This window comes from Podarcis bocagei, assembly GCF_964188305.1.
Source record: "Podarcis bocagei genome assembly, chromosome: 17".
Lineage (NCBI taxonomy): Eukaryota > Metazoa > Chordata > Lepidosauria > Squamata > Lacertidae > Podarcis > Podarcis bocagei.
This window is the reverse complement of record NC_138143.1, coordinates 5,995,137-6,018,191: the sequence shown is the minus strand read 5'-3', so window position 1 is coordinate 6,018,191 and position 23,055 is coordinate 5,995,137. Positions and strand designations below refer to the sequence as shown.

At 46.9% G+C, this 23,055-nt stretch overlaps 2 protein-coding genes across 2 annotated transcripts; one reads left to right on the top strand and one right to left on the bottom strand.

Moving 5' to 3' along the window:
* The first annotated feature begins 246 nt into the window (after window positions 1–246).
* Window positions 247–16,701, top strand: SLC35A2 (solute carrier family 35 member A2). The gene is made up of 5 exons (XM_081175784.1): window positions 247–375; window positions 3,069–3,251; window positions 4,324–4,475; window positions 5,722–6,443; window positions 14,759–16,701. Exons 1-5 carry the CDS (start codon window positions 318–320, stop codon window positions 14,784–14,786), a joined length of 1,143 nt encoding a protein of 380 aa, XP_081031910.1. The 5' UTR covers window positions 247–317; the 3' UTR covers window positions 14,787–16,701.
* A 1,003-nt stretch (window positions 16,702–17,704) lies between these two features.
* On the bottom strand, window positions 17,705–22,436 carry PQBP1 (polyglutamine binding protein 1). Its single transcript, XM_081175821.1, has 6 exons — window positions 22,314–22,436; window positions 21,768–21,879; window positions 20,228–20,337; window positions 19,283–19,396; window positions 19,065–19,125; window positions 17,705–17,916 (listed from the first exon to the last, which is right to left on the bottom strand). Exons 1-6 carry the CDS (start codon window positions 22,378–22,380, stop codon window positions 17,760–17,762), a joined length of 621 nt encoding a protein of 206 aa, XP_081031947.1. The 5' UTR covers window positions 22,381–22,436; the 3' UTR covers window positions 17,705–17,759.
* Between the last annotated feature and the right edge of the window lie 619 nt (window positions 22,437–23,055).

Here is a 23,055-nt window from a genome sequence, read left to right as displayed (position 1 = left end):
TTCTGATCAGATGTTGGGCTGCCCTCCGTCAGGGATGCTTTCGGTGAGATTCCAGCTGCGCGGGGGGTCAGACTCGATGACCCCCGGGTGTCCCTTCCAACTCTATGGTTCTATGACTCTATGGTTCTCAGCGGGCGGCCCCGCCTCCTTCCTCCGGCCGCGGAGTCCTCCGGAAGGAGCACGGCCGCTCTGCCTGCTCTCTCGCACTCCCTTCTCTATGGCCTTTCCGCACTGCCGGAAGCGGAAGTGCGTCGGGACGCTGGGATGCGGAAGTGCCGGCTGCGGCGGGGGAACTCGGTTGCCCGGCGGTTGCCACCATGGCAGCGGCTGGGGGATCGGGGAGCAGCGGCGGCGGGAGCCCGGTGGCCGCAGGAGGTGAGAGTTGGGGGGCTCGGGAGGCGGTGGGGGCGCCACATCCCCCTCGCCTCAGCGCCCCGTAACCTGCCGTGGGGCTGGGCTGCGGGAGGGCAGGCGGATAAGAGGGGGGGGCAGGGGTCCCTTTGAGGCCGGCTCTCTCTCTCTCTCTCTCTCTACGTGTGTCGTACAGACAGTTAGATATATAGATGCCTCTCTCTCCCGATAGACATACCAATATGTATGTATATATGAGAGAGACATTGGTATTTCTATAGGGAGAGAGAGAGACATATACTGGGCTAGCCAGACAGAGAGGGAGAGCTAGCCCTAATAAACACACACACACACACACACACACACACACACACACACACAATACACACACACACACGGCTGCTGGTGAGCAACAAGGAAAGAATGCTGTGCTGTCCTTCTCTGCATCTGGTCGAGGGTGAATTTTAGTGCACAGAGGAGGAGGAGTCTTTCAGCCATTTCGATTGGGATCCTGGAAGTGTGAATCCCTGTGGGAAAGTCTGTCCCCATGTTACGCTGCAAATCCCCCCTTTAAAAGAGAGAGGGAGAGCTCCAAGAAATATTAAAGGGAAGCCTTAGGGAGCCATGGTGAGCCAGGAGAATGTATTTCATTACAATTTTGATAACAGTTTCTAGTGTGACGGAGGATTTGTGATCAGAATGAATAGGAATGGCAATAGCTACTAGCAAAAAGAAGGTCTGGAAGGCTGGCTTACCAGCTGGTAACTCTGATGATGTGTAAAAGTTCCGCCTTCATTTGCAAAGGAATTATACCTCTGACTACCAGATTTTGGGGATAAACGTAGGAAGCCATCATCATTGCTATGCCTATCCCCTGTGGGAGGTGGGTTGCTGAACAAAACCAGCCTTCATTATACTCCTTTAAGGCTGTTATTCTTAACAGTTAGTTCTGCAGTCCTATTAGGACGTCGTAGGTGACTCCAGGAACTGAGATGGGGAATGCCTGCACAGCTGTTTATTGTAATTATTTCCATAGCTTGTATTAGGCTTCTTGCTGATTTCTCTTTCAGGAAGCAGGTGAGCACTTTTTTGTTCCTAGGAATGTAGTTCAGCAAGCTGTGGCTGTGCCATTTTTCTGTCCCCACTTCCTGCTAGGTCTGCATGTGTCTCCCATATGGCAGGTGCAAGATATTGTTTGCTGAGCCAAGCAGAGCAGGATGCCAGCTCTCTAGGATCCGTTTTGTGCGTCAGAACAGTGGGGTGGAAAACCCTGACCTTTCGCATGCCACTGGAGCTCTGAGACCTGGATTAGTAGATGTTAAAGATTGCAAGAGGGATGGGATTTTGCTCAGCCGGGAAGTTTATCTAAATACTCTATGGTAGTAATTCCATTTGCCTGTTAAATTGGAAAGAAACCTTATGATTCTCCGTTGATGCCAGCAGCCAAGGTGAGCCTCCAGCAGCAGATGGTGCAGGAAACAATTAACTCTCATAAATGCAGGACTTGCCTTCATTCTAAAAATCTCTGGGCCCTTTATTTTAATTCACGTATACCTTTTTTCACTATTTATTTATTTCCAACTTTACAAAGTACATCAACTTCAGTACCAACAGTAAAGGTTTTAACATCAACTATACAACTTGAGATCACCGTGTTACTTCATCATTTTTGTTAGTCATCCCCTAGCGCATCTCATTCTCTACCACCTTAGATGCCTTAGGACAGGCACGTCCAACTCTCTGGAGGCTGCAATCTACTCCCAGCATAAAACAACTGGCAGTGATCTACCCATTTTCATGGGGGGGGGGATACCAAAGTTGTTGAGCTTTTTGTTGAGCTTTTTTAAGGGAAGGACAAAGTTGCTGACCTGTTGGGGGAGGGAGGAACATGCACCACTAAAAAATCGTGATGCTAACAAGTAGATGAAGCGAAAAAGACTAGTTTATTATCAGTAACAACCACCCATTTCACAGACAAAACGATGATGGTGGGGGTGGAGACTTCCAACACAATTCTTTTTACAGCCACCAATCAAAAGGGAGCCCACGATCGACCGTGATCATTCTGTGATCGACCTGTCGATCGCGATCAACCTGTTGGACATTGCTGCCTTAGGACATCATTCCATGGATTTCCATGAGTCTGGGGTGTCCTTATACTTCCCTTTGTTTTGTTTAAATATTTGATAAAGGATTCCCCCCGCACCACTACCACATATAAAGCACCCATACTAAGTTCATGTTTGCCAATACCTGACTTGTTTCAAACAAGGGCTTAGTGTGCCAAGACTTTAGTGCTCTTGTCAGCAACTAGTTGTATGAAAGGATCACTTTCTGAGGAGATGGAGGCTGGTGGGCTAGGGCTTCCCTTTCCCCCATCTCTCAAAGTGGGTTGTCGCCACAGGGTGGGCAACTGCAGTGGGGAGTCTGCTAAAACTTGGGCAGTCTGGATGTAACCCTTGGGCTTCCAGTTACTCATGCCTGCCTCTGTGGTCACTGATGGACTCGGTCCTGGAGAACTGGATTGCTCCCATTGTGTGGACTTTCCCATGTTCTTCCTTGGACACCCCCAGCTTTGTTTTTGGAATAGGTGGTGGTTCCCCAAACATCATCTCTCATGTGTCTCTGTTGTTCAAGCCTTGGTTGTGGTAGTTGCTTATTGCAGCTTTCTGCTGCAGGGTGAGATCCCAAGCTGATCCCTACTTTTCTTTTCCCAGGTAACAGACGGTTGAAGTACATCAGCTTAGCTGTCTTGGTGGTTCAGAATGCCTCTCTCATCCTCAGTATCCGCTATGTGCGCACGCTGCCTGGGGACCGCTTCTTTGCCACTTCCGCTGTGGTTATGGCTGAAATCCTTAAGGGAGTCACCTGCCTGCTGCTCATCTTCATTCAGAAAAAAGGTGGGGACTACTGTGCCTCCGAAGATGGAAACCCTTGCAGCAATCCTCCATTCCCAGCGCATTAGCCTGGCAGTCTTGCTGGGTGGATCATTGAGCTTTTGCTTTGGTGAAGACTAGTGGCTAGCTTGGAAAAATTGAATCTCTCTTGTTGTCAGTGATTTATTTTATTTAATTGTCCTTGCTCTGTCTTACCTCTGGACTTGGCTCTCTATGACCATAATGCTATTGCTGTAAATATAAATGCATGATAGTATTTACACACACTCACTCTCACTCTTATTTTCCCCCTCTATCAAAAAACAAAAATTCAACCATCCACTTAAATTAATAGGCCTTAGATTTGAAGTAAAAGGAAGTCATTAGTCACACATTGTATAATTAACCTACAGAACAGATAGCTCTAAGATGCAGGGGTAGCCACTAGCATCAATTCCTTTATAAAGAGATTATTTAGAAGATCTCTGGCTATTACCTCACACTGCCTGAGGGGATTGTCAATAGGGTGTTGGGCATTGCTTCCAGGGTCCGCTTGTGAACCTCCCTGAAGCGTTTAGCCACTCTTGGTAAACAAAATGTTGAGATCAGATGGGATGAACAGCTATGTAAATTCTTACGATCTAATGCCTACTCCGTTTTGCATATTGTAGTCTAGGGATTGGTGCCCAGGCTGCTACCTGCCAAACTTGTACAGGCCCATTCACTTCTAGGGATTTCTACCATCCAGCCCATTATAAACTTCAGCAGATGCTTCTACCTTAGCCAAGGCCTTGGCAAAGTAGTACTTTGTACTCTTCCCCCCGCCAGGTGAATAGTAGCACTAGGCTCGTAACTTTGTGCTCACCATGAGGCAGGTGCATGGAATGCCAACGCCTCTGTTGCTGTTCAGACTAGAAAGTAAAGGATTCCTTTTGTATGTTGACTCACATAAGAGAGAGCTTGGTGGGCGCTCTGCCGAGCCATCATTACAGCCTCTTTCATCCCTTGTCAGTTACAAATAATGACCCTTGTTTAAAACAACAACATTTATTTCCAACCAAGACAGTGGTCTCTTTGTCTGTCTCTCCTTTTTCAGGTAACCTGAAACAGTTTGCTGCTTCCCTGTATGACTCGATTGTGGTACAGTATATGGACACACTCAAACTCGCAGTGCCTTCTCTCATTTACACCCTCCAAAACAACCTCCAATATGTGGCCATCTCCAACCTGCCTGCAGCCACCTTCCAGGTGAGACACCAGCTCTGGGACCCAAGGAGTCTTAGGTCCTCCCTTGCAAGTTATTCCGAAGAGGGTGCCCTGCTCACTTTCATTCACCCACTTTATATAGATGTCCACATCCTGTTCTTCCCACCTCCACAATGTTGAATGAAGCCATGAAGGGTGGGTATCCTGAGATGTGTTACAATAATTCCTTAAAGCTCCTGCAGCATGTCTTAGTGAAGTCATGTGGAGGCATCCAGAAATGTCCGCTTCTGTGTGGGACCACACCTATAGTTTTATTTTCCAAGCCTTAGTTAATAGTACACCCCTATCCTTACAGTGAGAGCCACAGACACCTGTTCATTGGGAGTTATTCTATTCTCTGGTGGATGGAGGAACGCTGCATATTCTGTGCGCAGAAAAGCAGGATTATTTCTGCGAGAAGCCAAGTTACAGGGAACCAGGCAGAGGGCCTTCTCGGTAGTGGCGCCCTCCCTGTGGAATGCCCTCCCACCAGATGTCAAAGAGAACAACAACTACCAGACTTTTAGAAGACATCTGAAGGCAGCCCTGTTTAGGGAAACTTTTAATGTTTGATGTATCATAGTATTTTAATATTCTTTTGGAAGCCGCCCAGAGTGGCTGGGGAAACCCAGCCAGATGGGCGGGGTATAAATAATAAATTATTATTATTATTATTATTATTATTATTATTCTGTATAAATTATGCAAATTAACCAATTCAGCAGTTTTCTAAATGTGGGAAATTCTTCATTAAAAAAACAAAACTATTTTGTATAACTGGTTCTGTTAGTTAGGGGAAAGAGCAAACTGTACTTCTGGGTTCTTAGAACTTAGCAGGTATAGCCCACTTATTCTCATTGTTCCCACAGTCGTAAAGGCTTGTATTTATGCGCTCTGTCTCTACTTCCATGGAATTGCGGTATGCACACCCCTGGGTATGTGATTCTGAGCCTCTACCACTTCATTGGCTTTCAGGGGTTAAAGTGAGTTCATTTTGAACTGGTTAAACCAATGCCACACCGTTTGAGACCTTAGCTGAATTTGTTATGTGGAGAACAGGGTATGATCTGAAACGGAATCGGGGTACTAAACTGCAGTACTGCATTGGAGGCCGTTGTCTGTTTTAGTAACAATGTGAACCTATCTAGAGAATAGGGGTTGGGCCTTTGCTGTTGGTCCCACCCTGGCTGGACGTTCTCCTATCGCACGGCATGTTGGGATGCCTACTAAACTGCACTGCCTTTCTCAGGTCACCTACCAACTGAAGATCCTCACCACAGCTGTCTTCTCTGTGCTGATGCTCCGCAAGAGCCTGTCCCGTCTCCAGTGGCTGTCCCTTGTGCTCCTTTTTGTCGGTGTGGCCATTGTCCAAGTGGAGCAGCAGCAGGCAGGGGGCAGATCACCCCCTGGAGGCCAGGGAATGCAACAGAACTACATGGTGGGGCTTGTGGCCGTGGTGGTGTCATGCCTGTCATCTGGCTTTGCCGGAGTCTATTTTGAAAAGATCCTCAAGGGCAGCGCAGCCTCCGTCTGGCTACGTAACGTCCAACTAGGCATCTTCGGAACCTTGCTGGGGCTGTTGGGGCTGTGGTCCGCGGAGGGGGCAGCCGTGGCTGAGCGTGGATTCTTCTTTGGCTACACCCCGCTTGTGTGGGGAGTGATCCTGAACCAAGCTTTTGGCGGCCTGCTGGTGGCTGTGGTGGTGAAATACGCTGACAACATCCTCAAGGGCTTTGCCACCTCCTTCTCCATCGTAGTGTCCACTGTGGCTTCCATCTACCTCTTTGACTTCCACCTCAACCTGCTCTTTGCTCTAGGAGCAGGGCTGGTCATAGGGGCTGTCTATCTATACAGCTTGCCCAAGGGACCTTTGGCCAGCCGCTCCTTAGCGGGGACAGCTACAGAGCATCAGGGCCACGCAGCACAGAGCAAGGAACTTCCTTCTGTGACTACAGATGGCTTCCTGTCCAAGTCAGTGTTGGTCAATTGAGAAGAAAAGAGCACATCCTCCATACCTGTTTTTGGTTTCTTGTGAAGTTTCCACAACACTTGTCCTCCCCCTTCAATTTAAACCTATCCCGCCTCTGATTCTCTCCTGCCTCGTTATCATCTCTTCTTCTGCCCCCCCTAACTTTGTGCTGACCACTCACCCACTCTCTTCCACACCGCCCCCATCCCACTTCTTCCATTGCCAACTCAACTTCTCCAGCTTCTCCCTGACTCTTAAATGTTATGTCTGTTTCTCCACTATGCCTGTCTGGGGACAATCCCTGCCCCACCAACAGAAGCAGCTGAAGGGCAAAAGCTGCTTTGGAATCACCTGGGTCCTTTGCCTTGAGACCCACAAAACTCCCTCTTGTTTGGTCAGCAGGGAGCAAATTCACAAAGAGGTGTATTTTTGTATGAACACTCTGAACGAAGGATCCCATACAGCCACTGAAGGGGATGTGTATGTTGCTGTGGAGATCACGTGCTGTGCATAAGCAGAGAAGGGTGGAAGGAGACCTCATCTGCCATTGTGGAGCATACAAATGTTCTGGGTTATTTTGGGTTTTTTAGTGTCGTTTTTAAAAACGCCACCTTTGAAGTGGTAGGATTTTGCTTGCTTGCCACTGGCCACTGGGAATCTGTTAAGTTAATCTACTGTAGTAGATGAAAATTAAATGAGAAGCGTTCTGAGTGTGTGTGCTTGTGGGAGGGTGAGAGTGGCAGAACTTGTATGTTTGTGAAGTGAGAAAAATTGAGAGGAGAGGAGAACTGGATAGGAAGTTGGTAGTGAGGGGGGGGCTGCTAGAAGCCCTGGTTCTCTTCTTTCTGTAGCTCTGGGTGGATAGTTGGAACTACTGGATCATAGCAGGATTGGAGCTGGGTTCTAGGCAGCCCAAATTATTTCCTGCCCTCAGCATGTATTTAGTGTCTATAGTCTTTGAGGATCACTGGGTAAATGGAGGGGGAGCATGAATCACTAGTTACTAATGAAGATTTTCCTGTGGAAGACACTGCAGAACCAAACTGCAATCTGCTTGTCTCATTTAATGCTTGAAGTAGCAGCAGTTGTGGGGGGTGATGGGACAGGGATGTCCCTTGTTGACAGTGTACAGAGGACTGACTTGCACAGGTGGGAGGTGGGAAATCTTCATCAACACCTGCCTTATGCTGTGGCTCAATGGAGGTACCTGGGAACCCAAGACTTGAACGCCAGATACTCTGGAATCGAATGGCTGCCACTAGGGGTGGGGCAGAAAGCTGAAAATCGGCACCATTCAGATTCTTTCATACCCTTCAGCGTAGAACATTGGGTGGGTCTAAATTGCAACCAGGATTCCTCGCTAGCCCGGCAGCCTGCACAGTGTAAGGCCCACTGACTGTAGTGCAGCCATGCATTTGAGGGCTGCTAGTTTTACGGTTCCAGGCAAGCAGCCAAAACAGGTCGTAGATCCCCTCATGAGCTGCCATACGTGTTTGGTGGGCTGTGCTCAGCTTGGTGGATCACCGAGTTGTGCAAACTGGAGCCTGAAGGGTTAAGCCATGGAGGAGCGGGGGGGGCACTGGGGGACTCGGGTGGTGGCAGCCGTGTCCATTTTGGTGCCTCACTTTTCCCAGCTCTGCTCATGAACGGTTGGGAGAGCAGCTGCCTTTATAAGAATCCTTACGCATTCTGTTCCTGCTGGAGCGATGTTTCGTGGAAAGGGTTTTTGGGCGTCAGGCGTATCAGTCAGGTTTTGTGTTGGGGTGGGAAGATAATCAAAAGTAACATGGTATGTGTATATATATATAAGGTTTTTAGATTGCTGATCATTTTCTATGAATCCTGCTTTTTTTACAGAAAAAAAGCCTGTACCGTTTGCCAATGTACATGAACCACAGATGAATAAAGAGAGTGTATTTATTTAGCCGTATTGCTTAATGATTGAGGAAGCCTCGGAAAGGGCAGACCTTTGCCTCACTCACTGCATGTCTAACCCTATTAACACTGGAAGGCGCTTGGGGTGGTATTTGGGGCAGGGGGGGGGGAAAGGACCTTCATCGGATTGGGGCTCTGGGTCAGCCTTAAGGTAGACAAGGGGTCAAGGCTTGATTTTGAGCCAGGATGTGGAGAACAATCCTTTTTCAGTGCAGGGATAAAAGCTGTTTGGGTTCGTGATGCTTTCCCCTGACAACACAAAGTAGCCACAACCAAAAGCCACAGCTGGGTTTAGGAAGAAATAGGGGTCTGCCTGCTGATTAAATGGATTCATGGTTGCTCAAGTAAAGCTAAATATAGTTGCATTCTTAATAGATAGCTCTGGAAGAGGATATCGTTTTCATTTTAGATGATGCATGCACATATCTCAGTAGACCTCATCTTAGAAGAGACCTTTCCTCCTGTGTGTAAGAAAACATGGGGAGATGTCTCTTCTAATCTGGGACCTTCTAATCTGGCCCTGGTTTTTCGAACTACTTCTATTAAGTAGTTAGGTTTCTAAATGAAAAAATCTGCCTGATAAATTTGGAACATCTCTTTAAACAAATGTTTCTAATTGGCTAAATATTTCAGTGCTCGGGATCTGACATTTTATTTAGTAAGATCTAGGGACACAACATGATAAATTACAGCCATAAGGTAGTGCCATATCTCTATGTCAGAGTTTGACTTAGTTTGTGCAAATAGTAGAGCTGTGCCCAGTCCCAGAAATAGTCTGCACACGAATTACTTGCATAGCCTACAGTCACCCCTTTTTATCTGGGAGAGGCCCTGGTTTCTGGTACCTGTCCTTGATAAAGGACCGGAGAGAGATTTTAGGGATGTCTTTTATAAATATGTATATAAATATGAAATGCTAGTTTTCAGATTTCAGTCCTTCCCACTTCTCTAGAAATTCACTCTCTGGGGTGCATCTTGATGCTCCTACAACACACATCTCGTTGCCGAAAGGGCCATAGCACATGGCTGGCATGCAGACAGTCCCAGCGCCAGTCCCATTCCCAGGCAGGACTGGGCAAGACCCTTACCTCACTGAGCAAGAAGCCGTGTTGGCCTAACTTCGTATGAGGCATTTTTCTATGTTCCTAGTAGAACAAGAGCCTAAGAGCTTTGCAGGATCAGGCCAAAGGCCAATCTAGTCCAACCTTCAGTTTTGGTGGTGGCCAAACAGAAGCCCATGGGAAGCAGGACTTTGGTGCTGTGGTGCTGCTTCTATTTGCTCTGTGGCCTCCTCAGATAGTAAATCAGGAATGGAGAACCTGCATGTTTCTCTAAAGCTTCTCCCACCTGCCTGACTCCTGGTGGCAAAGGACATGGCTCCCTGCCAGAAGTTGGGTTAGCAGTTCCTGCCAAAATCAAGGGATCTACATCATGTCTGGTTTGATCTCAAGGTGCCAGGTGATAATCAGGTGGACAGCCCCACAGGAACACCCCCCCCCAATTAAGGGGCAAGTTATTTTGACATCTGAGACAGAAAACTGCCCTCTGTAGCAGTTTAATATACAGTGGTGATAAATCACAACATGCAGTGCTGTAGCTACTGGGGGTGGGATAGCTGTTTGGTTTTTTGTCCTGTGTGAAGCCTCCAGATGTCGCTGTGGTTCTCAACCTTGGGTCCCCAGATGTTTTTGGCCTACAACTCCCATGATCCCTAGCTCACAGGACCAGTGGTCAGGGATGATGGGAGTTGTAGGCCAAAAACATCTGGGAAAACAAGGTTGAGAAAGGCTGCTGCAGAGGGTGCCATTGAGGTTCTCAGCCTGTGCCTGGGGGTGCCAAACACTGTCTTTGACCTGGGTGAAATCATGCCTAGTTTTGCCCCTGTTTTCATGACGCCTGAAACCAGCGGCCTAACTCTGCCCAGCAGTAGTGCCAGCCCTGTGCACTGAAGCTGGAACGAGTGCTCTGCTGAAGTGAAGGACATGAGGCAGGAGTTGGTAATGCAGGTGAGCTGTGCACAAGCAAGCTGCCAGCTAGCTCTGTAGAGGCTCCTTTTATTGGCACAATATGCAAAACCAGGCGGATACATTTTGGACTGTGACCTTTACACATCTTCCAATCCCGAGATCGAGAGGTGGTACAAAGTTATTTTGGCACCTGTTTCCACCGTGTCATTTTCCCCTTGCACAATGTATGACGTAGGAGACAAAGGTCACAGACAGGGCACGGCAGACTACTAAGAGAGCAAAAGGTTAGAGGGCAAGATGTTCAGACAGCTGTGGCTTTATTGGGGGGGGGAGGCTGCCCGTGGGTCGGAGTGTGCTCCACACCCAGCAATAATTCCTACACTTTGCTAAGCCCCGCCTGCTTCTAACAAAGTGGATACGGTCAGCCTACTAACACATCCCACGGAGTAAGCAGTTGCAGGATAGGGCATGGTACGTAAAAGGACCCAACCAGGTGGAGAAGGACCTTGAGCAATGTTTAAGTGGGGCGGGGTTTGATGAGGTAGAGAAGGCGAGGTTTCTGGGTGTCAGAACATAGCTGAGCTATAATTATAATAATAATTTATTATTTATACCCTGCCCATCTGGCTGGGCTTCCCCAGCCACTCTGGGCAGCTTCCAACCAAATATTAAAATACAGTACTACATCAAACATTAAAAGTTTCCCTAAACAGGGCTGCCTTCAGATGTCTTCTAAAAGTTTGGTAGTTGTTGTTCTCTTTGACATCTGGTGGGAGGGCATTCCACAGGGTGGTTGCCACTACCGAGAAGGCTTTCTGCCTGGGTTCCCTGTAACTTGGCTTCTCACAGTGAGGGAACCGCCAGAAGGCCCTTGGCGCTGGACCTCAGTGTCCAGGTAGAACGATGGAGGTATACTTCAAGTATACTGGACCGAGGCCGTTTAGGGCTTTAAAGGTCAGCACCAACACTTTGAATTGTGCTTGGAAATGTACTGGGAGCCAATGTAGGTCTTTGAAGACCAGTGTTATGTGGGCTCGGCAGCCGCTCCCAGTCACCAGTCTAGCTGCCGCATTCTGGATTAGTTGTAGCTATAAGGAATGGCCCTGGAAAAGGCTGGCCATGATGTTATTAGAGGGAACCCAACCCAGAGATCGCAGGGCAGCGGGTTGGAAGGCTCTGGTCCTTTCACCAGAGGGCACAAACCCGCAGGGCTGAATGCAAAAGGCTCCCAGGACTCATCATGCAATTTCACCTGGGACCCATCATGTTCCATTTCAGACTGCAAGTTGGGGAGTCGTGTGGGTGAATGTTCCTCCCTGCACGCAGAAAACAAAATGTCTGAGAGAGTTGGTAGCCTAGTCTTCCCCCAGCTTAGCAGAAGAGCGCATGCACTCATAAGAGTCTGGTATCAGTCCCTGTATTCTAGAGACAGATTAATAAAGCTGCTAGCACATTTGCAAAGCTAAGCAGGGTCCAGCGTGGTTTCAAATGGGATGGGAGACTGCCTGTTGAGATTCCTGCTTTGGGGGGTTGGCAAAGTTGACCCTTGGGGTCCCTTTCAATTCTGTGTTTCTATTCTAAGTAGGGCTGAGAGATTCCTGTCTGAGAACCTGGTGGGAGGATGGGGGAGAGAGCCAGTTCCAGCCACAGCAGACAAGACTTGGATGGTCTGACTCTGTAGAAAGCAACTCCTGCTGTTCCAAGTTTTGCATGTGAAGGGACTTTTAAAAAAAGAAATCATTGATTGCAATGAGTCAATCTCTCTCTCTTAGTAACATAGTCTGGGAATATTTATTCTACCTGCCGCATATATATATTTTAAAGATATTTAGCTCTGGGGCACCTCACAATCTCAAAGGAAAATGAACTACCATCTAAAAACAATAAATTGGCTACAAACCAGAGGTAGGTGTCTATATACCACCATGGCTCTGACTTTCACTTGCAGGAGAACAGTTGCAGCTGAAGAGCTCTGGGAAGCCCATGTCCTCTTCATGGGCTTTCCAGAGGCATCTTATTGGCTGCTGTGGGAAGGGAGATGGTGGACCAGATAAGCTTTGGCCTGATCCTTGGAGATGCTGTTCTTAGAAATTACGGCTACTGCCTTGTCTGCTATTTGTGTGGCCTAAGCCTTTGTGTGATTTGCTCTATGGATCTCAGTTCACTTTGACACTAAACTTTAAACGCAGTGTAAACAGGAGTGAGTCCTATGAGTGCAGAATTTGAAATATCCTAGTTTGGGTGTGGGTGTGTATGTTTTATTGATTGATTGATTGATTGATTGATTGATTGATTGATTGCAGAGTATACACAGCTCCCTCCCAAGGCCTAGAAATGGTTTGCTGCAGTAAAAAATAGCTACCGGTGTTTCCCAGTGCTCATGGCTGTGTCCGTTCTGTCAGTTTCTGTAATTGCAGTGTGCAAGTGCAGAAATGGTTGGATGCAGAATCCAGTGTCCTAAGAACTGCAGCTGTCTCCTTTTTAAAGGAAGGTTTTAGTCTTTGGAACCTCCAAAGATTAAGAGAACATGGGCATGTGAAATTAGAAGCGGAAGGGAATGCATTATGCAAAAATTGCACATTTTGGTCAACTGGCATTTTAGTTTAGTACAGTATATCTAATCTGTCTCTGCTTTAAAAACACACGCGGTGCCTTTAACAACTTAATTTAAACTTAAATTGCATAACGTATACAGGTTGCAATGGGTTTGTTTGTTTGTTTGTTTGTTTGTTTGTTTCAGTAGAGAGTATTCAGAACCGCCTACTTCCCTTATCAACCCTTCCTGCCTTCCCTGTTGTTTTCTTTCCTGGATTGCATAATCTATGGCTCAGCATCTTTCTCTGCTAAGCTGGAGGTGAAAGAATTTCGGAGGAAGTTGCATTTGTGGCACAGATCAGAGCTGGACAGGTTTCAGGCTGGTGATATGTTCAGTACTTTGGTTTTTTATTACTAGAACCTTGAGGTCTTATCAAGCAGAGTCAAGTGCAATATTGTGGCTCATGGGCAGGCAGGCATACAGTGGTGCCCCGCAAGACGAATGCCTCGCAAGACGGAAAACTCGCTAGACGAAAGAGTTTTCCGTTTTGGAGGTGCTTCGCAAAACGAATTTCCTATGGGCTTTCTTCGCAAGACGACAATGTCTTGCGAGTTCCTGCTGGTTTTTCCCCTCCCCCCCTCTTCTAAGCCGCTAAGCCGCTTATCAGCTGATCCGATCAGCAGATAAGCCGCTAAAAGCCGCTAATAGCGCTAATCTGCTAATCCTTCAATGGGCTTGCTTCGCAAGACGAAAAAACCGCTAGACTAGACGAAGAGAATCACAGAACGGATTCTTTTCATCTTGCGAGGCACCACTGTATATCTGAGTGAAGGAACAGGGTACTTCTGAGCACATGCAAAGCCTGGGAATTTGGTGAGCACAATACCAAGCACACAAGTCCTTTCACATGCACCCCAAAGCCCCTATCACACACACACACCCCTGAAATAATTTTTTTTTTTTGGCTTCTTTTCTCTTGATGCCATAGAACAGGATTAACCAGGGGCTAAAACTCTGGCCCTGGCTACTGGTAGGCCTACTCAGTGCTTTGATCGGATGCATTTTAATGTCACCAAGCAATGTCACCACATACTGTCAGCCCTATCCTTTGTAAATGAAAGCTGCAATGCTGAGAGTGCTGAATTCTGCACTCAGTGTCAACATACCCTCCAACAATGTCCTATTCAATCATCATCATTATTAATACCCCACCTATCCAACTGGGTTGCCTCAGCTGCTCTAGGCAGCTTCCAACATATATAAAAGCATAATAAAGCATTAAACATTTTTAAAAAACCACTTCCCTATACAGGGCTGGCTTTAGATGTCATCTAAATAAAGGTTGTATAGTTACTTATCTCTTTGGCTCAAGGGTAACTCCATACTCTCCAACATTTCTCCAATGTAAATAGGGACGTCCTAAGGAAAAGCAGGAAATAAGTAGCTATCTTATCTTTAAAAGACATCTGAAGGCAGCCCTGTTTAGGGAAGTTTTTAATATTTAATGCTGTATTGTTTTTAACACTCGATTGGGAGCCACCCAGAGTGGCTGGGGAAACTCAGCCAGATGGGCGGGGTATAAATATATTATTATTATTATTATTATTATTATTATTATTATTATTATTATTATTATTCCATGATAAATCAGAAACCCGGATAGCTTCTGTAAATCTGGAACGGTCCAGAAATAGGGACACTTGGAAGGTCTGTGTCAGCCTTTACGATTATAGAACAACATGTAGCTCAGAGTCTGTTTTGGTTTGTTCAACAGCATATAACAAAGAATGAATGGTGCACACTTCCATTTTCTCTCAAGGGTGTGAGTGTCCATTATATCCTTTTAGCTCAACCATTATATTTTCATGCTTTCTTCCAGGATCTTGGCTAAAGAAAAAGGATCTTAATGCACCAGAGGGAACAACTTGCAAGACTTCAGTAGCTCTGCACCTCCCCAGGCTGAAGAGGTCCAGGTTTCAGATTTCATTCTGACGCTTCCAAGGAGCTGGCGAGTTCACAGCCTCATTGTGTTTACAAGGATGGTGGGACCACCCTGGCGATGGCAGCTCTTTGGTCACTCTGCTCTTCCTGGCATCAGATCAGCATGGATTCGTGACGTTATGTGCTTTCCGTTGACAGTGGCTTTTCTTTCAGGCACCTATTGCCAACCTGTAAGACCTCCAGAGGTTTGGGACTACAACTCCCATCATTCCTGACGGTTGCTGACTGTGGCTGTTGGGAGTCGGAGTCCAACAGCTGGCAGGGCTACAGGCTGCTTTTAGGCCCGGCTCACGCTTGATGCTTGTGACGTCAGGCAGCAATTTGCCATGTGTAACTGAACCATCACAGTTGCACGGAGTAGCTGCTTCATGAAATGAAACTTTGAAAAAGGGGGGAGCAGCCATTATTGCATCTACATCTTAGTAGCCCTGGGGGAATCTTCCAGTCCAACTTTTACCTAGAGAGGCTGAGTCAGTTGTGTTTACAGAACTTCTCCAACATGAAGAATCTTACAAACTGCAGTTTGGGGCAAGCAGAGCAGGTCTCTCTCATTTGCACCCCCTGCCTTACCCCAGTGTTTGTTCAACATCCAACCTAGCAGTGTTTTTTCTGGAGAACTCAAAAGCTTGCTCACAACTTTGTGATGTTTTGATTGGTCCTGATAATGTTGCTGCCATGCTGTGATTGGGGATTCTTCACCACGGCCAAGGGACCAGCACAGCTGTCTTCCATTTTCATGGCTATCAGTTCACCAGATCGGTAGGTGTCAGTCAGTGAAGGACAGTTCATGCAAGCATGTATTAGATGTTATTACTATGCACTTTGTGGCCCCTTCTGTGCTGTACATTTAAATATGTACCATACCACTTTAAGTCCTCATGGCTTCCCCAAAGAATCTTGGGAACTGTAGCTTGTTAAGGGTGCCTATTCCCCCTCACTGAACTACAATTCCCAGTGGTGTGACAATCCTTATTCCCAGGGAACTCTGGGAACTGTAGCTTCAAGGGGAATTGAGGGAAGGGTCTCCTAACAACTCTCAGCACCCTCAACAAACCACACTTCCTGGGAATCTTTTGTGGAAGAAATGGCTGTTTAAACTGGTATAATACTGAGTTAAATATATAGTGCAGCCAGGGCCTGTGACTAAATAGCTGAGCACCTAACGCTTTGGGACAGACTCCTGTTTGTTGGGGGGCGGCATACATGCCAATACTTGTTGCAGCATTCAGCTGCACTTGGGGGATTCATTTTCTTTGAAGAACAGTGCCAGATTATAATTTGTGCCCAAACCTCTTTTGTTTTGTTTCACCCCATTGCAGGAAAGTAAAAGCCAAAACAGTCCCACCAAGTCCTAATTCCAGTCCTCGGATTTTGGCTGCTCTTTGCAGCTTAGCAATTATTTAAAAGTATGGCCTGCATGTTGTTTGGCCAGAGTTAAATTCAGGCTTGGTGAGTCAGAGGGATTAAAGTTGGAAAAGGGCAAAGATGCTTGGGCTGTTTCCAAGGTTGGAAACAGAGTAGAAGCTGATGTGAGGGCAGGGCACCTATCCACGCATTTCGCTTAGGTTGCCACCTCATGTGTGCCTCATTTTTTGTTGTCGCTAAACCAAGTGGGATGGTGCCCAGGTGGAACCTACAGTCCTCGTTCATCCCCTCCATCAGAGTGGCGCTGTAGCATCATGTGTAACTCAGTATTATGAGAAAATCATTGCTTAAAGAGATCTGCGCTTGGAGCAAACGCATTATATTTTTAGTACTGACAATGCTTTTCCAACACTTCTTTAATATTGTAGAAACTAATACATATTTGTAAGCAAACAAGCTAGATGTGGAGTTGTCATTTACAAATTGCTCCATGCCATGGCTGCTGGCTCTGGGCAAATGGATATGGCTTTTGTGATGTACATTTTCTACCTGGAACACGTCAAGGTGATACATGGTGTGGCTGAAGCTTGGCTCTGCTGCCTTGAGTTCTCCAACCCTTCCTGACCAACGTAAAGGATGGGATCAGCTTGAGGAGATGGCAGAAGTTGTTTTCCTTATGGGACAGTGTTCCCATGATGCTCATATACAGCAGTGAGAAAGCATGGCAGAGACACCGATAACTCTAGAAGGCTTACAGACAGGTAAACATGTGTCTTTCTAGACCTGTAGCTCCCTACAGGTATAGAAAGCCACTCCTGGGGCCTGATGACATCACAACTGCTTTTTGTAGACTTCAAACATTACAAGAGGAAATTGAGTCAGACACAGCGGACCCAATGCCTCAAGAAAGCAGCGAAGGAGTACAGCAGGACAGGAGAGTATCCTTTCTGTGTTCACTTGCAATGCAGTACTGCCCCTGCTGGCCCAACACAGGAGAGACAGATATTGCCATAGAGCGGGGATTGGGAACTTGTAGCCTTCTAGACTGATTGCTGGGCCACAGCTCCCCTCATCCCAGATGGCAATTGGCCATGCTGATGGAAGAAGAGTTTGGATTTGATATCCCGCTTTATCACTACCCTAAGGAGTCTCAAGGCGGCTAACAATCTCCTTTCCCTTCCTCCGCCACAACAAACACTCTGTGAGGTGAGTGGGGCTGAGAGACTTCAGAGAAGTGTGACTGGCCCAAGGTCACCCAGCAGCTGCATGTGGAGGAGTGGGGAAGCAAACCCGGTTCACCAGATTACGAGTCTACCACTCTTAACCACTACACCACACTGGCAAGAGCTGGACTCCCAATGCTTGGAGGGCTGCAGGTTCCCCCAGCTCCCTGGATGGAGCCTCTCCGGTGCAAAGCGAGTTCCGTTATTATGATACACAGCATAGCCACTTGCGGCACTTGTTTTCCTCTAGCTTTATTATCAAATACATTAGGGAAGGGGAAAATGAGCATCTCAGTCCTGCTGCTTGGCCCGCGAAGCTTCTGCATTGGCGCGCAAAACTGCGCCAGGGCTTGGGTAGGGGCGCTGCTGGAAGAGTGGGCCAGCTGCCGTGGTATCTGCGCCAGTCTTGGCTTCGTTTCGTTTGGGCAGCCCAGTGGACCAGGTTCCCCTAGAATGGGAAAGAGCAGGGATGTCAGAAACAATGTTAGCCAGCCACACCTCACGCTCGGCCTGTTCTCCGTTATAGCTTCCCTGACACATAGTCCCTGTTTTGCCTCAATTTCCCTGCCCGGATGGCAATACACCTGTGCCCCTGCTTTTCATTTCCTAGATTTCACTTTAAGATAAGGAGTCGAATCTCTCTACGTGAGTGAAGACACCTTAAAAATACCACCACACTTTCAAAATTCTATGAACAATGTACAGAAGCAACATTCAGGTTTCTTGTGTGTGCTGCCCAATGTTATAAGAGGTCAGTAATTTTGGAGACAGAATTAGGCTTCCCAGAAACAGCTTTTAAAAAGTAAGTTTCTAGCTCCTGATGAGTAAAAAATATGCCTCTTGGTTTATGGGCAACGGCTGCTACACCCTTAGAAGGCAAAGAAGTGGCTGAAAAAGGCTTTCCAGGATTGGGTTTTTTACTGCTCTGTAACGTTCTCTTTTTTGTTCCTTCCCACGGCTAGAACAACTTCATTGTGAGATTATGCAAAAACCAAGTTAAACTCTGCAAATGTGATTAACCAATGGAAGCTTCACAACTCTGCCTCTGAGGGCAACATTTTAAGTACTTATTCTGGGAATAGTGCTTTAAAGCATCCGTTTCTCATGCTCCAAGATTTGTCTGCAGTGGTGGTCCAATTGCTCTTAGCAGCATTGGGCTGGGGTGGAGGGTTCCTCACTGGTTAAGAGGACTGCAACAGGCAGCAGGAAGTGCAGAGGGGACAGGCTTGTGAACACTGAAAGCTCTTTTTAACGATTTCTCTGCAATTTTACATACCAAGGAAAACTAAATGGTACACATTTAGCCAAAATATCTCTTGACTTCCCAAGCCATGTTACAGCTTTTTAGCACCCTTCGCTTTTCGAATTTGATAGCTGAAAAATTCAACACGCCCTGGCGCTGAAGGCTGAATCCAAGACCTCCCGCTTGCAAAGCACAAGCTCTGCCAGTGAACCAGAGACCTCTGCCCATGCCTGTGGTGCCCCAGTCTACCTTCGTGGTGGGAGGGAGGGGTTCAGCTGCTGTGCCCAGCTTAAGGGGCATCTCCTGGAGCTGCACTGCTGAGCTCCCCACCCTTCTATTCTCAGCAGACTCACCGGGGAGCATCCGAGTAAGCGCTGGGGTCCATGGGGTCAAGTTCTTCATCCTTCCGGCTTGCTGTGGAGGACAGACAAGAGGAATGCAGGAGTTTGGCCACCGCCCACACTTCCCATGCTCCCCCTTCCCCATTGGCAAATGGATCCCAGAAGCCCTCCCTCAAGCCCTTGGGAAATCCTTCTGATGGCAGGGTCCCACGGTGGGGAGTGGCCCTTACGCTTCTTGCTCTTGGGGTAGGGGGCCAGCTCCTCCCGTCTGTGGTAGCGGCGCTCCTTCAGCTCTTCCCGCTCCACCTTCTCATGCAACGAGTGCTCCATTTTCTCCTCGGCATCTGGGGGAGATGCATGAAGCTTGCATTACAGTACTCAAATTTAGCTTCCCCTCGGCCCAGACCTGGACCTTTTTTACATGGTAAAGTCACAACTGGATTTGTTGCTGGGCTTCAAGAATTCTCCAGCATGTATCAAAATTGCCATTTGCCACGTCTCGGAAATCTCTGGAAGGTGGATTAAGTCAGGATGTGCTGAGCTAGGCCACCCAAAACCAGTCCAGAGGTCCAAAATCCACTTAAGAGTCCTCATCAGCCTTCCAAAAACACATTGCTATCAAAGCAGAAATCCCCTCTCCCCGCACTCTCTTAGACACTAGATTTATGGAGTTGCCAACTAATCACAAAAGTCAGCTTGGCTTGCTCCTGTGTCTTTAACTGCAACTTAATGTGCAGAGATCAGCAGACGAAGTTTTTCACGTCTTAGAGATAGAGCGTTATCTGCTGGTGCAGAGATTAACTCGGTGGTTCTCAAACTTTTTTCTCTGGGCCACACTTTCAGAATAAAAAATTGCTCGTGCCACACCAATTTTTTAATTGATAAGAAATACACTGGAAAACAAATAGAAACAACAACTAGCAGTGCTTGATTTACAACATAGAACACAACTACAGTCCACCATATCCCTGTGGCTCAATGCAGATAAGAAATGTAAAATGTGCTTGATAATATCAGACATGCATTAACCCCAGTGACCAAATATTGGATCGCATAGGACTGGGGGCTTTCTCTCTCTTCCACAAGGCTAGACCCAAACCTTCCCCCCTTAGCTTCACCTCCCCATCATTCAAAATCAGCACATGCAATCCAAAAGCAAAGGCAGGCAGCCTCACCTAAATTGCTCTTCAGTTTCTTAGCTGCTTTGGTCACCACTGAGCTAGGATCATTGGGCGACAGCCACGAAACCAGATCCGTCTTTACGTTCCAATAGTAAGGGAGGCCGCTATGAAAGAAGACGAGAGATGGTTTCATCCATTGCCATTCATAACCAATGCCTGCATTACCAAACCATGAATAAGCCACCCTGCTCTTTGTTTTGTCCCCATAGGGATGAGGAACCTATTGGCCTCCAGATGTTACTTGGCTTCAACTCCCATCAGCCCCAGCCACCTTTGCCATGAAGGCTAATTAGAATTGCAATCCCAACAGCCTCCTCATGCCTGTCTTGAGGATTTCATAGGCCACTGGCACTCGCTTCAGAGAATCTCAGGAACAGGAGAGTCAACTACTCTCATTTACCAGGACACACACTCCTGTTGTGTCCCCAGACAAAAGAAGCTACTGAAGCTAGGGTTTCAGTTAAATTAACTAAATAAATATCCTGGCTTGCTTCTCACCCACCAACCCCTTTCTGAACAAATTAAATGGATTCTTAATTGTCTTCCATCCAGGCACTGATGGGCCCATTTAGCTTCAATAACTCTGCAGTAAATGGGACTCCCAGACACTGTTGTGCTTTCTGTTTGTTCGCTTGTAACTTATTTGTTGATTTATTATTTGGGGGGGAGGTTTTGTTTGTGCGTGTTTGTTGTTCTTTTCTTCGTTATGTATTTTGTATTTTTATCTTGTATTTTTATTCTGCGAACCTCCCTGAGATCTATGGATGAAGGTCAGTATATAAATTTTATAAATATTAAGTCATCATGAGTATGAGATTAACAGATTCCTTTTTTCCACCACACACTTGAAAGCTGAAACCATAATTGAGAACTATTAACTATAACCTCACACCACCATTACAAGGCTAGTAGGATATAACAGCTTGACTAGTGCTGGGAGTTCGAAACTCCCATTGTTCTAGGCACATTAGCGCAAGCAGTTTCTGAGCTCTGGGTGCAGTAGTGCACCTAAGAGTGCCTAAGAATTCAGATTAAAACTGCAGAGTGGAAGGAAAGGAGGACCTTTTTCTACCTCCCCACTTCCAGCTACTCTCTGAAGACTGGAGAAGAGACCCTCTTAAGAATATAGGGGGGTGGGTGGGCAGGGAAAGGACTAGACCATGAGAAAAATGAACATAATATTTTAGCTGCAGTTCGTTCATTTTCAGCTTTGTATTCTTGTTATAAAAAAGCATGCCTGGACATTCCGTTGCTGTACCCATAACCTTGGCTTAAGGTACTGTTTGCCTCCTAGCTGTCATATCTCAGTTTCTAACACTGCTGAAGACATGCTATCCTTTTATCAAGAGGTGGGGAACCTTTTTCACTGACAACCTTCCTGGGGTAGTAAGCAGTAGCGGACAGGCTAGAGGCAAGGAGGAGGCAACATTACAGGCATAAGGGCTGGGGAGGAGTGTAGCTTGGGGAGGCAGAGGCATGACTTGGAGAGCCATATTCAAGCTCTGAACCTGAGATTCCCCACCACACCTCTTACCAGGCAGGGTCGAGGACTTTGTACCAGTTCGGTGGCAGGTTCTCAATCCTGGTAGCTTCGTAATCGATGTGGTCGTCATCATAATCTTCTGCGATAATTTCTTCCTCTGGCTCTGACAGAAGAGAGGTCCCGAAGAAAATGGGATTAGGCTTGGAAAAAATATGTGGGCAAGATGTAGTAAAGCCTCATGAGCCAGATTATTTGAGATGAACTGTTCTGTTCTGTTCCTTTATGCAAAGCCTAGACAAGCATCCTCTAGCTCAGGGGTAGGCAACCTAAGGCTCATGGGCTGGATCCGGCCCAATCGCCTTCTCAATCCAGCCCATGGACAGTCTAGGAATCAGCGTGTTTTTACATGAGTAGAATGTGTGTGTTTATTTAAAATGCATTCTCTGGGTTATTTGTGGGGCATAGGAATTCGTTCATTCCCCCACCCCAAAAAAATAGTCCAGCCCCCCACAAGGTCTGAGGGACAGTGGACCGGCCCATGGGTGAAAAAGGTTCCTGACCCCTGCTCTAGCTAACCAAGGATGCCTCTATACTTACCAGGCTCTACATGCTTCAAGAGCCCTCGCCTGGCCAGGCGGGACTGCAGAGCCACTGGCAGTGGCATTAGGAACTTTAGGAACTATTCCAGCTGAGGCAGGTGGACAAGCCTCTCCTCTAGTTTGGATTTGATATCCCGCCTTTCACTCCCTGTTCCTAAGCAGAGAAGGGGGAAAAAAACACACATTACATTTTGTGACATTTGAGTATCTTCTCCTTGCTTCCTACATTCCAGTAATAACCTGTAAGCTTCCCTGCCAGAGTTTCTACTCCATTTCTTCCCACATTCTTTTCCCAACAACACGGAGCTACACAAAACCTTTCATGGCATTGCCAACTCCCATTCCTGGGAGTTTGGTGACAACTGCTGCACCACACGAGTTCCTCTATACACCTTCATGGACAGTTTAGGAACTAACATGAACTTGTGTGGATGAACAAAGGGAAAGAGCCTGATGCAATCTGCGGCAGGGGTCTGGGGAAAGTTGTTTGACTGAATAGATCCAATGCTTATCTGTCTGCCTTTGTCTACAGGTTAAGTTTTTTACCCTTCTGCACACTAATTCAGCTCATTGCACTCTCCAGTTTAGCAGCGATATCCCGGGATTTATCTGAAGCATTTAAACCTGCCCTTTAGCGCCAAAGGCATCCTAATCACTTCCATTACCACTTGATTCCCTTAAGCCTAGGTCAGGGGTCTGCAACCTTTAAGACAAAAAGAGCCACTTGGACCCGTTTCCGA